At 42.2% G+C, this 17,585-nt stretch overlaps 2 protein-coding genes across 5 annotated transcripts in view; both read right to left on the bottom strand.

The window, feature by feature from the left end:
* Positions 1-359: 359 nt before the first annotated feature.
* On the bottom strand, positions 360-3,380 carry b3galt8 (beta-1,3-galactosyltransferase 8). 2 transcript variants are annotated; one of them, XM_040050148.1, is made up of 2 exons: positions 2,305-3,380; positions 360-809 (listed from the first exon to the last, which is right to left on the bottom strand). In XM_040050148.1, the coding sequence occupies exons 1-2, from the start codon at positions 3,030-3,032 to the stop codon at positions 680-682; spliced, it is 858 nt and encodes a 285-aa protein (XP_039906082.1). In that variant the 5' UTR covers positions 3,033-3,380; the 3' UTR covers positions 360-679. The 2 variants fall into 2 exon arrangements, with proteins under 2 accessions (XP_039906082.1, XP_039906081.1); XM_040050147.1 differs by having other exon boundaries at positions 695-809; positions 2,034-3,373.
* Positions 3,381-3,814: 434 nt separating this feature from the next.
* The window catches only part of ccdc180 (coiled-coil domain containing 180), a 28,399-nt gene continuing 14,628 nt past the window's right edge, over positions 3,815-17,585 (bottom strand). For all 3 annotated transcript variants that reach the window (XM_040050144.1, XM_040050146.1, XM_040050145.1), the window contains exons 19-37: positions 17,404-17,573; positions 15,561-15,741; positions 15,332-15,478; positions 15,113-15,257; positions 13,306-13,422; positions 13,147-13,224; positions 12,405-12,488; positions 12,076-12,230; positions 11,767-11,822; positions 8,540-8,591; positions 7,815-7,904; positions 7,671-7,737; positions 7,315-7,450; positions 6,003-6,163; positions 5,795-5,920; positions 5,620-5,716; positions 4,402-4,498; positions 4,158-4,269; positions 3,815-4,033 (exon numbers count right to left, since the gene is read on the bottom strand). In XM_040050144.1, the coding sequence (XP_039906078.1) occupies positions 3,896-4,033; positions 4,158-4,269; positions 4,402-4,498; positions 5,620-5,716; positions 5,795-5,920; positions 6,003-6,163; positions 7,315-7,450; positions 7,671-7,737; positions 7,815-7,904; positions 8,540-8,591; positions 11,767-11,822; positions 12,076-12,230; positions 12,405-12,488; positions 13,147-13,224; positions 13,306-13,422; positions 15,113-15,257; positions 15,332-15,478; positions 15,561-15,741; positions 17,404-17,573 (2,209 nt within the window). In that variant the 3' untranslated portion in view covers positions 3,815-3,895. The remainder of the gene's footprint in view (positions 4,034-4,157; positions 4,270-4,401; positions 4,499-5,619; positions 5,717-5,794; positions 5,921-6,002; positions 6,164-7,314; positions 7,451-7,670; positions 7,738-7,814; positions 7,905-8,539; positions 8,592-11,766; positions 11,823-12,075; positions 12,231-12,404; positions 12,489-13,146; positions 13,225-13,305; positions 13,423-15,112; positions 15,258-15,331; positions 15,479-15,560; positions 15,742-17,403; positions 17,574-17,585) is intronic.

Genomic DNA, 17,585 nt, shown 5'->3' with positions numbered 1-17,585 from the left:
ACTATTTAACACACATAACATCTCAAACACCCCACTCCACATTTTCCAAAACTTTTATTTATATAAAAATTATACACGCTAAATAGAAACAGCATTTGTCAAGGTTGGCAAAGGAGCCTCCAAAGGAGCAGCAGCAGTAATATTAAACAGGGATGATCAGGCTTCCTGTTTGACAGGCAAAAATTATATTGAACCAACTCACAGGTAACATTTTATTTCCGCAACACCCTACAGGAGGGGTGCCCAATCCCAGTCCTCGAGAGCTACCGTCCTGCAGCTTTTAGACGCATCCTTCTTCTGACACACCTGAATCAACTGAATGGCTTGTTATCAGGCCTTTGCCAAACTTGATGGCATGCTGAAGAGGTAATCACACCATTTGATTCAGCTGTGTTGGAGTAGGGATGCATCTAAAAGCTGCAGGATAGTAGATCTCGAGGACTGGGATTGGGCACCCCTGCCCTACAGTTATCACAATAAATCACCAGCAGTAAACCTGATTTCTCATCTTCAAGTCACTACTGCCACCTGCTGGTTTGTCATGTATGACTACTATGCATGAGTAAACGGGACCCTGACAAAAAAAGCTGCAGGATACACATAGCTTGATTGCAGTATAAAGTAATCAGTGCAATTTAGACATTTTTGTTTAACACATCGAGAATCATGCAAAAACCGTTCATTCCAACAAACCCATATTAAAGTGCAGTGCACGAGCCACTGGTGAGGTATCTTTGGTATTTTTCTCTGCAGTACAAACAAACGTCACGGTGCGGGTCTGAGGACCGTGATTTGATCTTAATCTAAATCTGACAAACACACAAAAACAAAATGTTAATTCAGACAACATATGACTAGTCATCGAACGCTTTGCTTTAGAAATATGTGTGTCAGTACAGCTTTGCTCTCTTGAAATCCTGTGTTTTGTTTTGTTGCTGCTGAACTCTAAAAAGGGCAAACTGCTTCAGAGGAGGGGGCATCCATGAGTCTTAACTGAGCAACTTACCATAACTTCCTGTCGCCAATTTAAACAAGAAGCAAAAACTAAGCATAAAAGTACTGTGTTGTTCTGGGTTTTGTGACTCCACGTACACATAGACCCTAAACCCATCAGGCACTAACAGGAGAATACTTTCAAAGAACCTTTGGTATAAAAGCACTTCTTTGGCATAGGCTAGGAGCAGTAAAAGAAGCTGAAGCACTGCAGTGAATACACATTTTCTTTCAAAGATCACAGAACTGTTGATTGCTCAAGGAAGGGACTGTAACATACATGTTGAGCCCACTGAGTCAAACAGAAAATTCGGTCACATTTTTAATTCTTTGATTATTTTTTGGGTCAAAAAAAAAAAATAATATCACAAAGTAAAAAAGGTGGCAAGTCATTTTTTAAATGAATGTGTGACTTACTAACTGAAGCTAAGGTTTAAAGCTGTGTCTTAACGTGGCCTTAGCCCAAGGAGGTAGATCAGTACTCACTGGCAGGGTTTTATTCTGATCAGTGTTTAGGCACATCTGATCTTTGATGTTACTGACATGTCTGAGTTGAGCAACTTTTCAACATACTTTCTTTCCTCATCGGTTTTAAAATTTAAGGCAACAACCATTTTCATTCTCACTTTCGCTACAGCGATCATATTCTTCAGCAACTCATCTGATTGAGTTTAGTGTAATTTATGACAAAAAGAAATATCAAAGTGTCACATTTGACAAGGTGGAACCGCCAAACTTTTGGCACAGAAATAAATTAAACACTTAACTTATCACAAAAGGGGTTTTTTTTTTTTTAGCCTAAATGAGTACTTGCTCAACTTTTGAGTTGAGTGTTAATACAAAAATGTTCCTATTTTTCTTTTTATTAGTAGATTTGAAAACATATCTGCTATAATTCTGTTTATGAAAAGCCAAATATTCAGTATTGAGTAAGGAGACTGATGAGGATGAGTCTAAACTAAGACCTAAAAGGTTTTCAAGAAGATATTTTTCTGTTGATAGACTATCAGCTGGCCTTCTTTCCTTTGCAGCAGACTTACTCTCTTAGAATTGCCTGGTAAGGCACCAGGTAAATGTGATCAGCATCTTTCGTGGCCTTTGGCAAAGTCCTGCCAAACCCTCAGCAGCTTTGGTGCCTTAAAGCCATTAACAATGATCAACTTGGCGAAGGTGCACCTGTCGTACTTCAGGTTTTTGATTTCGAACAGGCTTCTGAAGAACGGCAGGCTGTAGGCGTACACAGGCCTGACACCCAGCATCCGCAAGCACAAGCCCACATAGACATCCTCCAAAGGGATGACCCGCACAAACCTGGAGGCCCAGGAGATCCTGGCTGCCAGGTCAGCGGAGAACACGTAACCGGCTCCAGACACGTAGGAGGGGAAGCTCTCCTCTGGATATAGCTCCTCTGACACGTACCACTTGCTGTTGGGCTCCCGCCGTGGCCTGCCATCCTGGATCACCGACCCTGTGATGAAGTTCTCCTTGGGGGAGTTCCTCAGCCACTGGATCAGGTAAAAGACATTAACGAAGATGTCTGCATCCACCTTCATGGCGTAGGACGCATCGGGGCAGTAAGTAGCCAGCCACCTCATCATCATCATGGTTTTGATTGTCAGATTGTGGTAATTATCCACAAAGTTCATCTGGACGATGTCTGCATGCTGCCTGCTCTCCTCCTCCAGTTTCTGCTGGAGGGCCGACATCTGTGGCCTCTGTGGGATCCCCACAAAGAAAAGAGTGAGGGTGTCCCGGCCAGAGGCGCTCCACGTTTTCCTGATGGCCTCCCGTGCCGCAGCGTCCTCAGCTCCCACGGGCACCATGAACAATAGGAAGGGGCTCCTGTGCCTGCAAACACTGGGCTGATTGAGGAGGTAGCGGTATGTCTGAGGGTCTACGAGACGGTACTCCTCCGGGGGAAGCGGGCTGGGCTCTGGCGTCTGTTTACTCAGTGAGCTCGCTAAGATATGCGCAGTCAGGGCCAGCACAGCGGCAGCGCTGAGTAACTTCACCAGCCTCCGGATTAAAGTTGCCCGCATGGTCTAAACCGACGAGCCTCTCTTTATTTCCCTAACGCGTCCGATAGCAGGCCCCTCAGCCCGGGTCCCCGTGATCCCACACGGAACATGTTTCCCAGCTGGGAGGACCGGGAAGTAGAAAGTGGTCTTACAAGGTGCCACTTCTTCTTCGTCTCTTCTTCCGCGGTTGAAGGCCAACAATAAGGCGTGTTACTGCCAACTCCACGGGTGCGTTCCAAAAGTACCTCCTACTCCTAACCACTTTCCTGACCTTGGAAAACACTTTATCGACTTCAAGGAAAATTTACGTTAGTCGTCTCCTCAGGATTGAGCCTCTAACTCGTCCTGCTGGCAGCAGATTGATGGTTTTTATTGAACTGGCTGCATCTTAATATATAAATGACAGTAAGGAGCAAGCTCTGTTTGCCCAAGTGCAACATATTTTGAGCTAGTTTTCCTTTCTAAAGTTTAGTTTTGAGTTTTTATGTTAGTAAGTTTTTCATACGTAATTTTCTTTAGGTTAATAAAGATAACCTACATATCTTTAGGTTACTTTTAGTTAAGTATAACAACCTTGGAAAAGGCACTAATATTTCTTAATTTCCTAGTGAGACAAGAATCACATTAGATGTTTCAAGTTAGTGCTTTGTCACATTCAGAGTAAAATGTGTTCAGGTGTCGACATATGTCTGGTTATGGGAAGGCTCTCATTCTGCTTCTCTTGCACGGCTGATGTAGGTGGTCAGATGTTCATGACTCTGCTGCTGGTAGAAAAAAACAACAACTGATGTCAGGAAGTTTTTCTTCTTCTCTGGTTTATTAACAAACATTAAATGCAGTAAATGTCATCACAGCCTACACCAAAAACTTTCAGTCAGCTGCTGCTATGTTGGCTTCTGTATCAGTTTCAGAGAGTGTATCTGTTGTCTCCAGTGTGTGTTCCAGCTCTGCTGTTCGCTCAGCTGTCTTCGTTTCATGTCGTCTGAGAGCAACAGTTCCAACTTGACCACTTGCTCAAACCGCTGACACACACACACACACACACACACAAACATTAATTACGTGTGTCATTTTGTTTGTGTGTGTGTGTGTGTGTGTGTGTGTGTGTGTGTGTGTGTGTGTGTGTGTGTGTGTGTGTATACACACCTTCATAGCAGTGTTTCTTTGCTCCATAACAGTCACTTGTCCTGGGGTCCACTTGGATGTAGCGATCGAAACTGTTGTTACCGTAGTATGAGAAGATGGCAGGTCACCTGTGCTGTTGGTTGTCATGTCCATACACACACACACACACACACACACACACACTTTAAATTGACTATAGTTTCTTCTCTAGTCACAAACATCTGTACTGCCAGGGGTAACATGCAGGTCAGAGGTCAAAGGTTACCTATTTTCAGCGCTTGGTCTGCTTCCTGTTTCAGATGCTGCTTCTACAGTAACAGCACCACCTTCTGTCTGCTGTCGTGCTGTTGCTGTACCAGTTTCTATGGAAACAGGTTAAACATAAAAATTATTCAAAGTTGTTTTGGAAGTACTCATCTTGAAATGCATCTGGGAACTTATCTGGGCAGAAAATTTTAAGCACTATATAAATAAACTTTAATTTCATTGGTTACCCAGATATATAAAATGCACGTGGGAAATCACCATTCAGATGCTTTCAAATTTTAGTGACTTTATCCAGAAAGTATTCACTTCACTTGTTTCACATTTTGGAATGTAACAGCCTTTTCACCTCAAAATTCTACACACAATACCCCACAATCTTTGCTCAATACTTTGTTGAAGCAGCTTTGGCAGCAATTACAGTTTGAAGTCTTTTTTTGAGTATGACGCTACAAGCATGGTACACATATTTTGGGGTAGCTTCTCCAAATTTTCTTTGCAGAACCTCTCATGTTTCATCAGGTTGGATTTGAAGGATTGGTGCACATTTTCAGATCTCTCCAGAGATGTTCAATTGGGTTCAAGTCTGGTCTGTGGCTGAACAACTCAAGGACACCGACAGAGTGGTCCCAAAGCCAGAGAACTTTGTTTCTCATGGGCTGAGCATCCTTCATATGGTTTTTCAGCAAACTCCAGGCAGGCTGCCATGTGCATTTGACTGCTGAGTCACTTCTGTCAGCCCAGGGCTGATTGGTGGCGTGCTGCAGAAATGGTTGTACTCCTGGAAGGTTCTTGTCTCTCTACAGAGCAATGCTGGAGCTCTGGCAGAGCAATCATTATGTTCTTGGGCACCTGCCTGATGGACGCCATTTAAATCCAATCGCTCAGACAAACTTACATTTCCAAGGTCATTTTATTGGAATCATCAATAAACTCCAATAAAAAACAATTCAAAAACTTGACAACACTGCCATCTTTTGACATATGAGCCTAAGAGACTATTCCAAGGTCTGATGTCTTGGTGCTAATTACCACAGGGAAATTGCTATGTAGGCTCCATTACTTGCAGCACGTCAGGCAGGTGATCATCTATGATTTATAGCCTAACTGAACAGATGTTTATAATATGTCCATTACAGCTTAAGGTAAGCATCTCTGCACACACACACGCATGCACACACACACAGCCATTATGATGGTACAAATGAGTAAAGGTTACCTGCAGGGCTAAAGAGGTCATTCATCTGATGGAGCAGCTTCTCTGTCAGAGAAGCCAGTGATGTAACAAACTCCTCCCCTCTGCCTCTCACACATTCCTGCATTCAATAATATAATGCACACTCAAAGTGAGACTGCAGATTAGAAAGGTGTTATCTGGTGCCACTGTCACATACCTGCAGCTCAAGGTGTGCACTGGAGATAGTGCTGTGTAGCTGCTGCTGTCTCAGCTCTTCTCTGCTGTTCAGCATCTCCAGCTCATCCTCCCCGAGAGACGTTCGCAGCTGACCTATGTTCACACTCTGACAACCAGACACATAGAAACCAGTCAGCTTGCAGATCTTTACTGTCTGTATCAGAGCCTTCTGCATCACAGCTTCATACCTTCTCCTTCTCACTGGCTGCCAGAGTCTCCTCCAGCTTCTGTGTGAGTCTCGCCACTTCCTCTCTGAGCCCCGCCCCATGCTGTCGCTCATGGTCACTGATCAAAACTTCAGGTGATAAAAGTAGCAGCTCCTCGAACACAGACAGCTGCTTCACCACATCTGACCCATAGACAGGTAGAGACAGACAGTGTGTATAAAATTTTTAGGTGCTTATTCTGTATCTGTTTTGAGATATTTGTATCTTTCTAAGATATATAAGTTCAGCCTGATGTTCCTGTTTGTATCTCTCATGTGTCTGTTCTAATTCTGTAGTTTTTGTTTTGGGATATTTGGGACATGGGGGAAAAGATAGCTTTTAGAGATGGTGACATAGAACAGCTCAAACATGTGCATCATGAGCTGAAGGAGAGACTGAAAATGGCAAAAGTGAAATACAAAAAGGAATCTACAGCCCAACAACATCTGTGAGGTGTGGAGAGCAATCAACACCATCTCTGGCTACAGCAAAAACAAAAGACAGCCACTCCTGGGTGAAGTGGGTAGAGCTGATGAACTCAACCAGTTCTTCAATTGATTTTACTCTGTGGTCACACCTACATCCACTGCTGCTCCTCCATCACTTTCTCCTAATTCTTTTCAACACGTGGGCATCTTCAGTGCAACTCCTCCAATTGTGTGCTTCTCAACCACAGCTCCCACGTCTCCTTGCATCTCTAATATGGCAGCTATTTCCTATCCCACACCTGTTCTTCCACCATTGTCTGTCACAGAGACAAAGGTGGGATTGGAACTAGGAAGACTATGCTCTGGGAAGGTTGCTAGTCCAGATGTTGTGTCCAAAACCTGCCTATTCACTCCCCTCCACAGTTGCTTTCTCTGTATCAGGCAGCTTGCAATAAATAATTTAAACCTGGCAACTGTCGTTTTAGTCCACTCTTTGGGACTGGTTTAAGTTACACTCTAACCTGTTAAACTTTATCAGTTGTCATTTTACTGAGCATGTGCAAAAGGGTGTAACTATTGCACTGGAGTTCAAGGCAAATCTCATCCACTCCAGTGGTCCTGCCACTAAGGAGTTTTTAATTTACCTCACCCAAGGTTGCTGAGTTCAGAACGGAGAAAATCCAACTATGTATATAAAGGAAGGCTGGATATTTTCATCTAGCATCTGTTTGGACCAGATCTTCAAAGGACTGTTAGAGTTCAGATTAGGACAAGGTTAAGGCCTCAGCCAGATTATAGTGCAAAATTATAGAAATGTTAGTCATCAAAAAGATGGACAGAAAATTGTTGTATTTCTGAATGGGTACCATCTCTGCTGGTGTCCAGAAACCTCCTTGCCTGCTCGTGGTATCCCACCAGCTTCTGCTGCATGTTCTCAATCCATTGGTCCAAGGAGTCAGGAAGAAGCTGGAAACAGCTTAGACGCTCACTGCGATAAAAGTCCTGATGGATGGACAAGCGAAAGGTTCGTGTTAGTTTGTGCAGGTTGAGGTCAATTTGACTTCAGTTTGGACCAATGATAACATCAAGTGAGAAGATGATGTGGATCAGTGTGAAGTTAAAGTGGAACCTTAGCATCAGAAAATAATTTAATTATCGAGTGCTCTGTGGTTTTCAGGAAACTGTTAGGGATAGGATTTCCCCTCAGTCATGTTTATGTTACCTCAGCAAGCTGCAGGAGAATGTCATTGGCTTTCCACAACGCCAAATTAACTTTGGAGCTAAAAGACCTGAAATGCAGAAATATCATAATGGAACTAGAACATTCCATAAGCTACAAATCAGATCTGAATCAGTTGGGACTCACTGTGCACTCAGATCTGGTTCGGGTCCAAAAATCTGGAACCTTCTCTCATGCCTGATATCAGTCCTGATAAACCTGGCGCCCCTCTTTACACTGAAATACAAACACGGGTTAAAAATAAAATAGGACAAACAAATCATAGATTATCTATAACATATATCTATTAGTGGTTATTGTACTAAAAATGACTTTAATATGAATCCTCAAATTTGCCATTTTGTCTACAGCTAACCTTAAACCTCACATGACCATATTTGAAGGAAGGGGACTGAACGGATCAGCTAACACCATTTGATTTGGGTAACCCTAACCCTACAATTCTTCTCCCTAGTCTTGGCAAACCCCATTTTCCTCTAAAAATAGGACATGTGTTAGTCAACTATGGAACAAAAAATAATTGTATTCGACACACTTCAAAAATATTTATATTATTCCAAAAAGCTTTAACTTTATTTTTCTCCAAAACATAAGGTTAGGTTTAGGGGCAATATACTAGGATAATAATACTAGAAGTATTAGTGTATGACATTACAGTATGACAGTTAGAAAGACTTAGATAGTATTTAAAAATAATAAAAAAATTATACAATCTGGGTGTAAGGTCATCAGTGATGATGACATATCAAGAAAGTAAAATGGCTGTCAGTGTTGTTATGTTTGCAGCCATAAACAAAATGACATTGATGTTCAGATGAGTTGCAATGCATCATGTTTCTACATGTGTTTACCTCGGTGCATTGACAGAATCTTGTCTCTGCTGAAGCTGGATAGGATTCAGACCTGCAGAAACACAACATGCTGTCAGTCTGAACTGGGTTGGCTGTTAAACACCAAACGCATTGCAAAAAAAACAACAACACGGAATTGAGAATTTTCCAGATCCAAACTTGCTGTATAACGTATATACACACCGAAAACATTTTGTGGAAAATTCATCCTCAAAAAATACACACTTTAAAAGAAAATAAGTTGACAGCAAGTCATGATGAGCTGGTTCTGACGTTTCTAAACAAGAAAAGTAAGAAACTGAGATTCTGGGTTCATCCAATTCTCACAAGTAGGCAGCATGACCTGGAGCAGCGTATAGCTGTATGTCTGAAGTAAAACAGAATTATTTTTCTATTTCCATCTCTCTAGTAGTCAGTACTGGTGTGCGTTTGAGCTATGAGGGCATTTGTTTCCAAATGCAGTCTGCGGTCAGATCTGTTTATTTGGATCCAAAAAATCAAGGTTGGTTTGAAAAAATAAATGCCAAAAATGTGTCCCAGTGAAATAACGCGGTCAGTGTGAACAGATGCACAAAGAATAGCTTTGTCTGAAAAATATTTAGAATGCACAAAATATTCATATTGATTTTATGCATTCAATGTGTGAAGCCCTTCAGTCACCAGTTAATCATCCAGGCTTAAGGGTATGTTAAGAAAGGCTGACACACAGACACACACCTTGTTTATATAGTCTTTGGTTACTCTGAACACACAAATGAAAAACTGTAATGCCAAAATACTTCATTTGAAAGTTTTCAGTTCGTGAAAGTTTTTTTTTTTATTAGGGATATGACTGAGTTTCAGTCAGGTTTCAGAGTTCATCACAGCACAGAAACAGCTTTAGTGAAGGTTACAAATGATCTTCTTATGGCCTCTGACAGTGGACTCATCTCTGTGCTTGTCCTGCTAGACCTTAGTGCAGCATTCGATACTGTTGACCATAATATCCTATTAGAGCGATTAGAACATGCTGTAGGTATTACAGGTACTGCACTGCAGTGGTTTGTATCATATCTATCTAATAGACTCCAATTTGTACATGTAAATGGAGAGTCCTCTTCACACACTGAGGTTAATTATGGAGTTCCACAGGGTTCAGTGTTAGGACCAATTCTGTTTACATTATACATGCTTCCCCTAGGCAGCATCATTAGAAGACATAGCATAAATTTTCACTGCTATGCAGATGACACCCAGCTCTATCTGTCCATGAAGCCAGATAATACACACCAATTAGTTAAACTGCAGGAATGTCTTAAATGGTAAATGGTAAATGGCCTGTATTTGTATAGCACTTTACTAGTCCCTAAGGACCCCAAAGCGCTTTACACAACCAGTCATCCACCCATTCACACACACATTCACACACTGGTTAAAGACATAAAGACCTGGATGGCTGCTAACTTTCTGCTTCTTAATTCAGATAAAACTGAGGTTATTGTACTCGGCCCTGAAACGCTTAGAAATATGGTATCTAACCAGATTCTTACCCTGGATGGCATTACCTTGGCCTCCAGTAACGCTGTGAGGAACCTTGGAGTCATTTTTGACCAGGATATGTCCTTCAACGCACATATTAAACAAATATGTAAGACTGCGTTCTTCCATTTGCACAACATCTCTAAAGTTAGAAATATCCTGTCTCAGCGTGACGCTGAAAAACTAGTTCATGCATTTATTATTTCCAGGCTGGACTACTGCAATTCATTATTATCAGGATGTCCAAAAAACTCACTGAAAAGCCTTCAGATAATCCAAAATGCTGCAGCAAGAGTCCTGACAGGGACTAGAAAGAGAGAGCATATTTCTCCTGTTTTGGCTTCCCTTCATTGGCTTCCTGTTAAATCCAGAATTGAATTCAAAATCCTGCTCCTCACATACAAGGTCTTAAATAATCAGGCCCCATCATATCTTAATGACCTTGTAGTACCATATCACCCTATTAGAGCACTTCGCTCTCACTCTGCAGGCCTACTTGTTGTTCCTAGAGTATTTAAAAGTAGAATAGGAGGGAGAGCCTTCAGTTTTCAGGCCCCTCTTCTGTGGAACCAGCTTCCAGTTTGGATTCGGGAGACAGACACTATGTCTACTTTCAAGATTAGGCTTAAAACTTTCCTTTTTGCTAAAGTTAGGGCTGGACCAGGTGACCCTGAATCCTCCCTTAGTTATGCTGCAATAGACGTAGGCTGCCAGGGATTCCCATGATGCACTTGAGTTTTTCCTTTCCAGTCACCTTTCTCACTCACTATGTATTAATAGACCTCTCTGCATTGAATCATATCTGTTATTAACCTCTGTCTCTCTTCCACAGCATGTCTTTTATCCTGTCTTCCTTCTCTCACCCCAACCGGTCGCAGCAGATGGCCGCCCCTCCCTGAGCCTGGTTCTGCCGGAGGTTTCTTCCTGTTAAAAGGGTTTTTCCTCCCCACTGTCGCCAAAGTGCTTGCTCATAGGGAGTCATATGATTGTTGGGTTTTTCTCTGTATCTATGAAGCGCCTTGAGGCGACTTTTGTTGTGATTTGGGGCTATATAAATAAAATTGAATTGAATTGAAAGAAGGAGTTTGCATGTTCTCCCCGTGTTTGCGTGGGTTCCCTCCGGGTACTCCGGCTTCCTCCCACCATCCAAAGACATGCAGCTTGTGGGGATAGGTTAATTGGATAATCTAAATTGTCACTAGGTGTGAATGTGCGAATGAATGTGAGTGCAAATGGTTGTCTGTCCCTGTGTGTCGGCCCTGCGACAGACTGGCGACCTGTCCAGGGTGTACCCCGCCTCTCGCCCTATGACAGCTGGGATAGGCTCCAGCGCCCCCCGCAACCCTGAAAAGGATAAGCGGAAGCGAATGGATGGATGGATGGAAGGATGAATTGAAAGAAATCCTGATCCTCACCATAAACCTACTCAGCCCAGCGAGGTGTGAGATAACCTGGTGAAAGCTAAAACCACTGTAAAAGTGCTCTACACAACAGAAGTTATGGCAAATTCTATTGTAATGCTAGAATAAGTTAGCAATACAAGTTCAATCATGTAACCAGTTTTTAAAAAGAAAAACAGTGAACTGCACTAAGCTGTCTACAGGTTGTATGAGTGGTGAAGTAGTTTATGTGCAACTCTCTGCAACACTACTGAGAAAAAAGACATATTTCAGTCAGAATGAAAAAGGAAACAAATGTTTGTACTTTACCAGAAGATATCCTTTGTCTCCATTCTCTTTCCTTTGCTGGATCTTGGCATCTAATCCTGTATGTTTGGGTGTTGGACAGAAATAAGGGGGTGAAACATTTTTTTGTCTGCATAATCAAAGAGTATCACACAACCAGCAGTAATCTTGCTCCTGCAGCAGCGGGATTATTAGTGCCTTCTATTAAAGTTGGAAGTTTTAATGTCTGAGTTCCAAGTTAGAATTTTCAACTGGAAGTTGGATTTTCAACTCTGAAAATCAGAGCAGCCCCATCAACCCAAAGTTAACTTAAATGGACCTCCACATATATACCTGTTCAAGGACCTGATGATCCCCACAACAGGATCATCAAGGGGGTCCATATTTGTTTTGTTTGGCTGTAGTAAACCAGGAGACAGGTTTAGCAGGACCTGCTTCCTGGATTTATGGTGACCTGACAAAGCAAGGCTTTCCTCCAGTGCAGAGTCCTGAACACAAAAATGAAAAATTAATCCACGTGGAAAGAAAATAGACCGGGTCAAGACTGTCTGCAAAAGGCAGAAGAAAAATAGAAGAGGAGGGCATAGACCCCATGCAGCCTAGAAAGAAGAGAAGCAGTGCAGAAAAACAAGGCAACAGGTGGTGGATAAGAAGTGACATACCAAACTCAAATCCAGGTACTGACAGCACTCCCTGAGTTCTTTATTGATTGATGACAGGAAGGAACAAACCTGATCTGGAGACAGCTGCATATAGAGAAAATATTCACATTGGAGCTCTTGTTCTTTGGTATAAGTACTACAGTCCTCTGTACAGTAACTGAATAGGAGTAATAACAGTAGTCATTTGACCAGGGGTGAAAAAATAATGTTATGTTACTACTATAAGTGTGGACACAGATTTTTTTTCTGTGGCTTTGTTTAATTATGTGCAGTTTTGGTGGACTTTGTACTGTTCATTCTTGCCTCTTTTAAATCTACCAGTTTTCCCATTTTCCTGCTTTTTTTCCCTACCAGCCCTGTTCAATTAGCCAATGTTCATATTATATCTGGATTAGATCATCTCCATTGTCATCTTCTCAAACATGTCCTGACAGCATCCAGCAAACCTGCTTTTCAGAATTGTTTCCTGGAAGCTCTGACCACGTGCACTGTGTTCTTTGCAGTTTCACCACAGCCCTCAAACTTGTGGAAATAAAAAAAATATAAGCTTCTGTTTCAGAGGTGCACAAAAAGATGACCACGAGTCCGAGATCACTCAAATTCATATCAGCTAAGCCTTTTGGTTTTAATTGGTCCTGTTCTTGGACATTTTTGATTACTTCTTGTATTTATGGGCCACTGTTCTTCCAGCTGCAATATAACTTTGACACTGCGCAGTCAAATCTCCCAGCTACCTTACTACCTGTGTGTCATCCAACATCTTCCTCAGGTCCTCCAGTCTTTTGCTGATAACAGTCTGCTGGTGGTTACTTCTGGCAGCCTGGAGGGGCCCAACAGTATTAATAAACAACCAGCAAAGACAGAGAGAGACAAGCAGACAGAGAGAGAGAGAGATGGGCACCTCAGCTTTGATGTGAACTTGTGTGCTGGTGATCATTTTCTGGGCATCCTCAATAAATTTCACCTCAGACTTCAGAAAGGACAGTTTCTCTTCCAAGGGAGCCGACACTTCTTTCACCTGCAAAATATCATTAGACTGTTTAATGTTGAACACCAGAACTACCTCTGGAGTCTCCACTAGTGTGCATAGAGTACCGTATTGCTTCCATAAATATCATGTGAAAAAATTCAGTTTCCACCTGCCAGACATTTAGTGGTCTCACATATCATTCCACTTTAAAACTTATTACTATTACTACTTATCTCTCTAGTTGCTTGGACTTTTTCTATATTGTTCTATTAATTAATTAATTAATTAATTAATAATTAAAGGTAAAGACCCAAGAATCTGCTTTGCTGACAACCAGATATAAACACATTATATTCACAATCTATACTGTATATAAAAAATGTACACAGCGACCTGGACATTGACAATAGTGTAAGAAAGCAATATTGTTTTTCAGATTATTCCAAAAAACACCAATAAACACCAGATTATTGGACATAGGGCCTACAGTAGCATGTTCCTGGCTATCAAAGAGACTGGGTCCTTTCGATTTAGAGGAGTAGCAGCTCTACTCTGAGCCCCTCCCCGATGGCCCAACTCATCACCCTATCTCTAAGAGAGAGGCCAGCTACTCTTAGACAAGGCTCATTTCCGCCGCTTGTATCTGCAATCTTGTTCTTTCCGCCACTAACGAAAGCTGGTGACCATGGATGAGGGTAGGGACGTAGGTATACCAGTAAATTGACAGCTGTTGGCTTTATCAGGCCACCCCCTGATAAAGCCAACAGAACTGCATCATCTGCAAAAAGCAGATATGAGATTCTGAGACCACTCAAGTCGAAGCCTTCCACCTGGTCCAGTGTTCTGCCCAGTCACATCCTTCCAGGTCTCACTGACGTTGCCCACAAATGTTGAAGTCTCTCAGTAAGACGACAGAGTCCCCACGTGGACCTTCCTCAAGCATCCCGCCCAGGGACTCCAAAAACTGTCATTCGACACATAACCGCAGATGACAGTTATGACCTATTTCCCGACCCGAAGGCACAGGGAACAAACTCTGACGCCAACCAGGAAAAACTTGGATTGTTTTGGCTGTATGTTTTGTGTAATTTATACTTTTTGAATAGCTCTTTGTCTGGTCCCTCACCTGGGACCAATTTGTCATGGGGGCAAAAAGTCCACTGACAACATAGCCCCTGGAATCCCTGGGACACTGGGGGGCAAAAGCTGTTATAAAGGGGAAACTATACAAATAAAGAAAATGTGATTGTTGGTGCCTTTTGGAGGATTAAAAAATTATCTAAATAAAAGTTATCTAATATGTTTGTGCTTCACTTATGGTGAGTGATATTCTAGTATTGTCCCAGTGTGTTACTTTCCACTGTTTAGCTAATATGCTAATATGTGTCTGAGCATTGCCCCAGTACAGTTCATGTATGCAGTTTGCTTACTAAGCTTGTTACTGTTATCTACCTATCGAACATTCCACTTTCTTGTCCAAATATGGTAACTTCTGACCCCAACTGTTCTCAGTGAAAACACTAAGAATAAGGTTTCAAAATCCTGAGTCCACAATTAGATGGTGACCATATGGATCTTTTATATATAGTCTAGGTTTGATGTCATCATGGGGCCACCAGGCAAGAGAATTGGGATGGAAATAGGAATTTTGTCCAAAGAGCGACCAGGCTCTACTCGACCATTTTATGCAAACTGTGCTTTACAGAAGTAACAATTAACAGAGGATAATACATTGCACCTTCTGTAAGCTCCTGGATTCAAAAGCCTCAAGAGCAGAGTAGATGGACTCCTCAGTTGTGCTGATACGCTTAGTTTCCTCCCTCACCCTTCTCTGAAACATCTTTAGCTCCTGAGGTGCAAAATCTCCTCCTTCACTGAACAGCCTGCAGGAGGAAAACACACTCATCTGGTGATGATCACTTTGTTTTGCTGAAGAGTCTGCTGCAGCTGCCGTTACCTGAAGGAGCTGAGGAGTTGTGCTGTTTTGTTTCTGCCCTCCTCCATTCTTATCATGACTGTCTGTCTGAAGTTGGTCAGCCAGTCCTGCGTTTCTTTGATGTGTCTATGCAGACAGTCCTGCAGGGTGGTGCTAGCAGCCTCCCAACTGCAGAGAAACATACCTGTGGTCAGTGTCTCGGTCTCACTAAGCTGACAGTCACATAAAGGTGCAGATAGACAGTTTTTACTGTTGACTGCTGCTGGCTGTTTGGATGTTGGCCTCAATGTTGGACAAAGTGACCATAAGCTCCATGTTCTTTTTCTTTATGGAGGCCTGCAGGTCTTGCAATTCCATCCTACAGGAGGTCAACAGGTCCAACACACCCTCAAAGTGGGTGTCCACATGCTGTCTGTGGAGCTGTAGCTCAGCTACACACAAAGACACAGTTTGGTTAAGAGGTGTTTTCATTATTAACCTGTCACTATATGCTTCTAGCTGCTTCTGTAAAAATAATATGGGAAGGACCACAGACTATTAATATAGATGGACATTAGTATTGGTAGTGACGTGCTAAGCAGATGCTACAGAAAGTGAATGATATTTTGTGACTTCAAGCATCTAACTTAACTGCTGGCAATGAGACATATCCAGACAAGAGGTAACCTTTTCCCAAAGAAGCTGATTCTGAAAACAATTTTGGATGTTGAACTTCCAGTGGGAGAAACAGTGGGTGGCATTGAGCAGGTCACCTACTGATCGGAAGGTTGGTGGTTCAATCCCTGGCTCCTCCAGTCTGCATGTCAAGTATCCTTGGGCAAGATACTAACCCCAAGTTGCTCTCCGATGCATCCATCAGGGTGAATGTAGTTAAAAAGCACTCAGTATAGAGAAAGTGTTTGGGTGAATGTGGCATCTTGTCTAAAGTACTCCGGCTGGAGTAGAAAAGCACTATATAAGAATCAGTCCATTACCAATCAACTTTCTTACCTGGATTATTGAGCAGACAAGATAATCTTTTCTCAACTTCCACGCAAGCTACTAATGAGAGTGAAAGATATAATTGATTGACATACGGCCTGGTATTAAATATGCTACAGGGTCACTTATCGGCGCCCCCCTGCCCTCCATCCAGGATCTGTACCTCTCAGATCTTTTTGATCTGCTGCCCTCTGGCAGACGGTACAGAAGCCTGCAGACCAGGACCACCCGACATAGGAACAGTTTCTTTCCCCTGTCACACTGCTCCCACTGCCAGACTGCAACTGCACCTTATGTAGTATTCATTCCACCTCATTCATTTCTGTATTTTATGTATATAAGTTTAGATTCGTTATTTATAGTTGGTTTACACAGCTTTGTGTATGCACGTGTACGCATGTGTAATGTGTGTGATTTACATTGCTGTGTGTGTGTGTGTGTGTGTGTGTGTGTGTGTGTGTGTGTGTGTGTGTGTGTGTGTGTGATTTACATTGCTGTGCTTGAGAGCCACCATCTACCGGAACCAAATTCCCTGTATGTGTCTGCACATATACTTGGCCAATAAACACGATTCTGATTCTGATTCTTAGGCAACTGGAGCACTGAAGCACCACTAGCTGTTAGCTTCAAACAACTAGACTACTTCCAGGGTGGATGCAGTTTTAAACCTGTATTATTTTCAGTGGCCAGCATGAGTGAGTCATTTAGTTGAAAAACAAAATCTTATATGAGGATAATAATAATTAACTGGCAAAGTCGGAAAACCTTTTATGAGTTGCTTCAAAAAAAAAAATTTCACTGATGATTCTATAACTGCAGTTTTATTGTCGATTTATGTCAGTGGCTGTTAAAGTTAGACATTAGAGACATTTTAAAATAATTTCTGAGTGGCAGCACTTGCTTGTAAAAGGATTTGGTGTCTTTTAGCCTCATGCATTCAAGTCTGATTTCAAAACTTAAGATGTCAGTAGGAAAAAAGTTGAAATCACTGTTTAAACCCATCTTTTATATCCATTCTGTGAATCATGATTACTACCATGTGTTACAGCAAATTCTGTAACCTTTGACTAACTTTCACCAACATTTGTGCATTGTTTGTGTGTGTCTGTTACCCATGCGGGGCTCGTATATATGGGTCTTGATATGTCGGGGGCTCAGCTGCTGGAGTTGGAGCTCCTGCTCTGAGCGCACCGCCTCCTTCCTGTCTCTCATCATTGAAACCGCTAAACTGAGCACATTGTGGAAATGCTGCTCCAGGTGGTTCAAGAACAGAGTCCGGGACCTTGACACACAG

This window comes from Simochromis diagramma, unplaced genomic scaffold (genome assembly GCF_900408965.1).
Source record: "Simochromis diagramma unplaced genomic scaffold, fSimDia1.1 OVJJ01000159.1, whole genome shotgun sequence".
NCBI lineage: Eukaryota > Metazoa > Chordata > Actinopteri > Cichliformes > Cichlidae > Simochromis > Simochromis diagramma.
The sequence above is the reverse complement of the archived record's forward strand: the minus strand, read 5'-3'. Positions and strand labels throughout refer to the sequence as shown.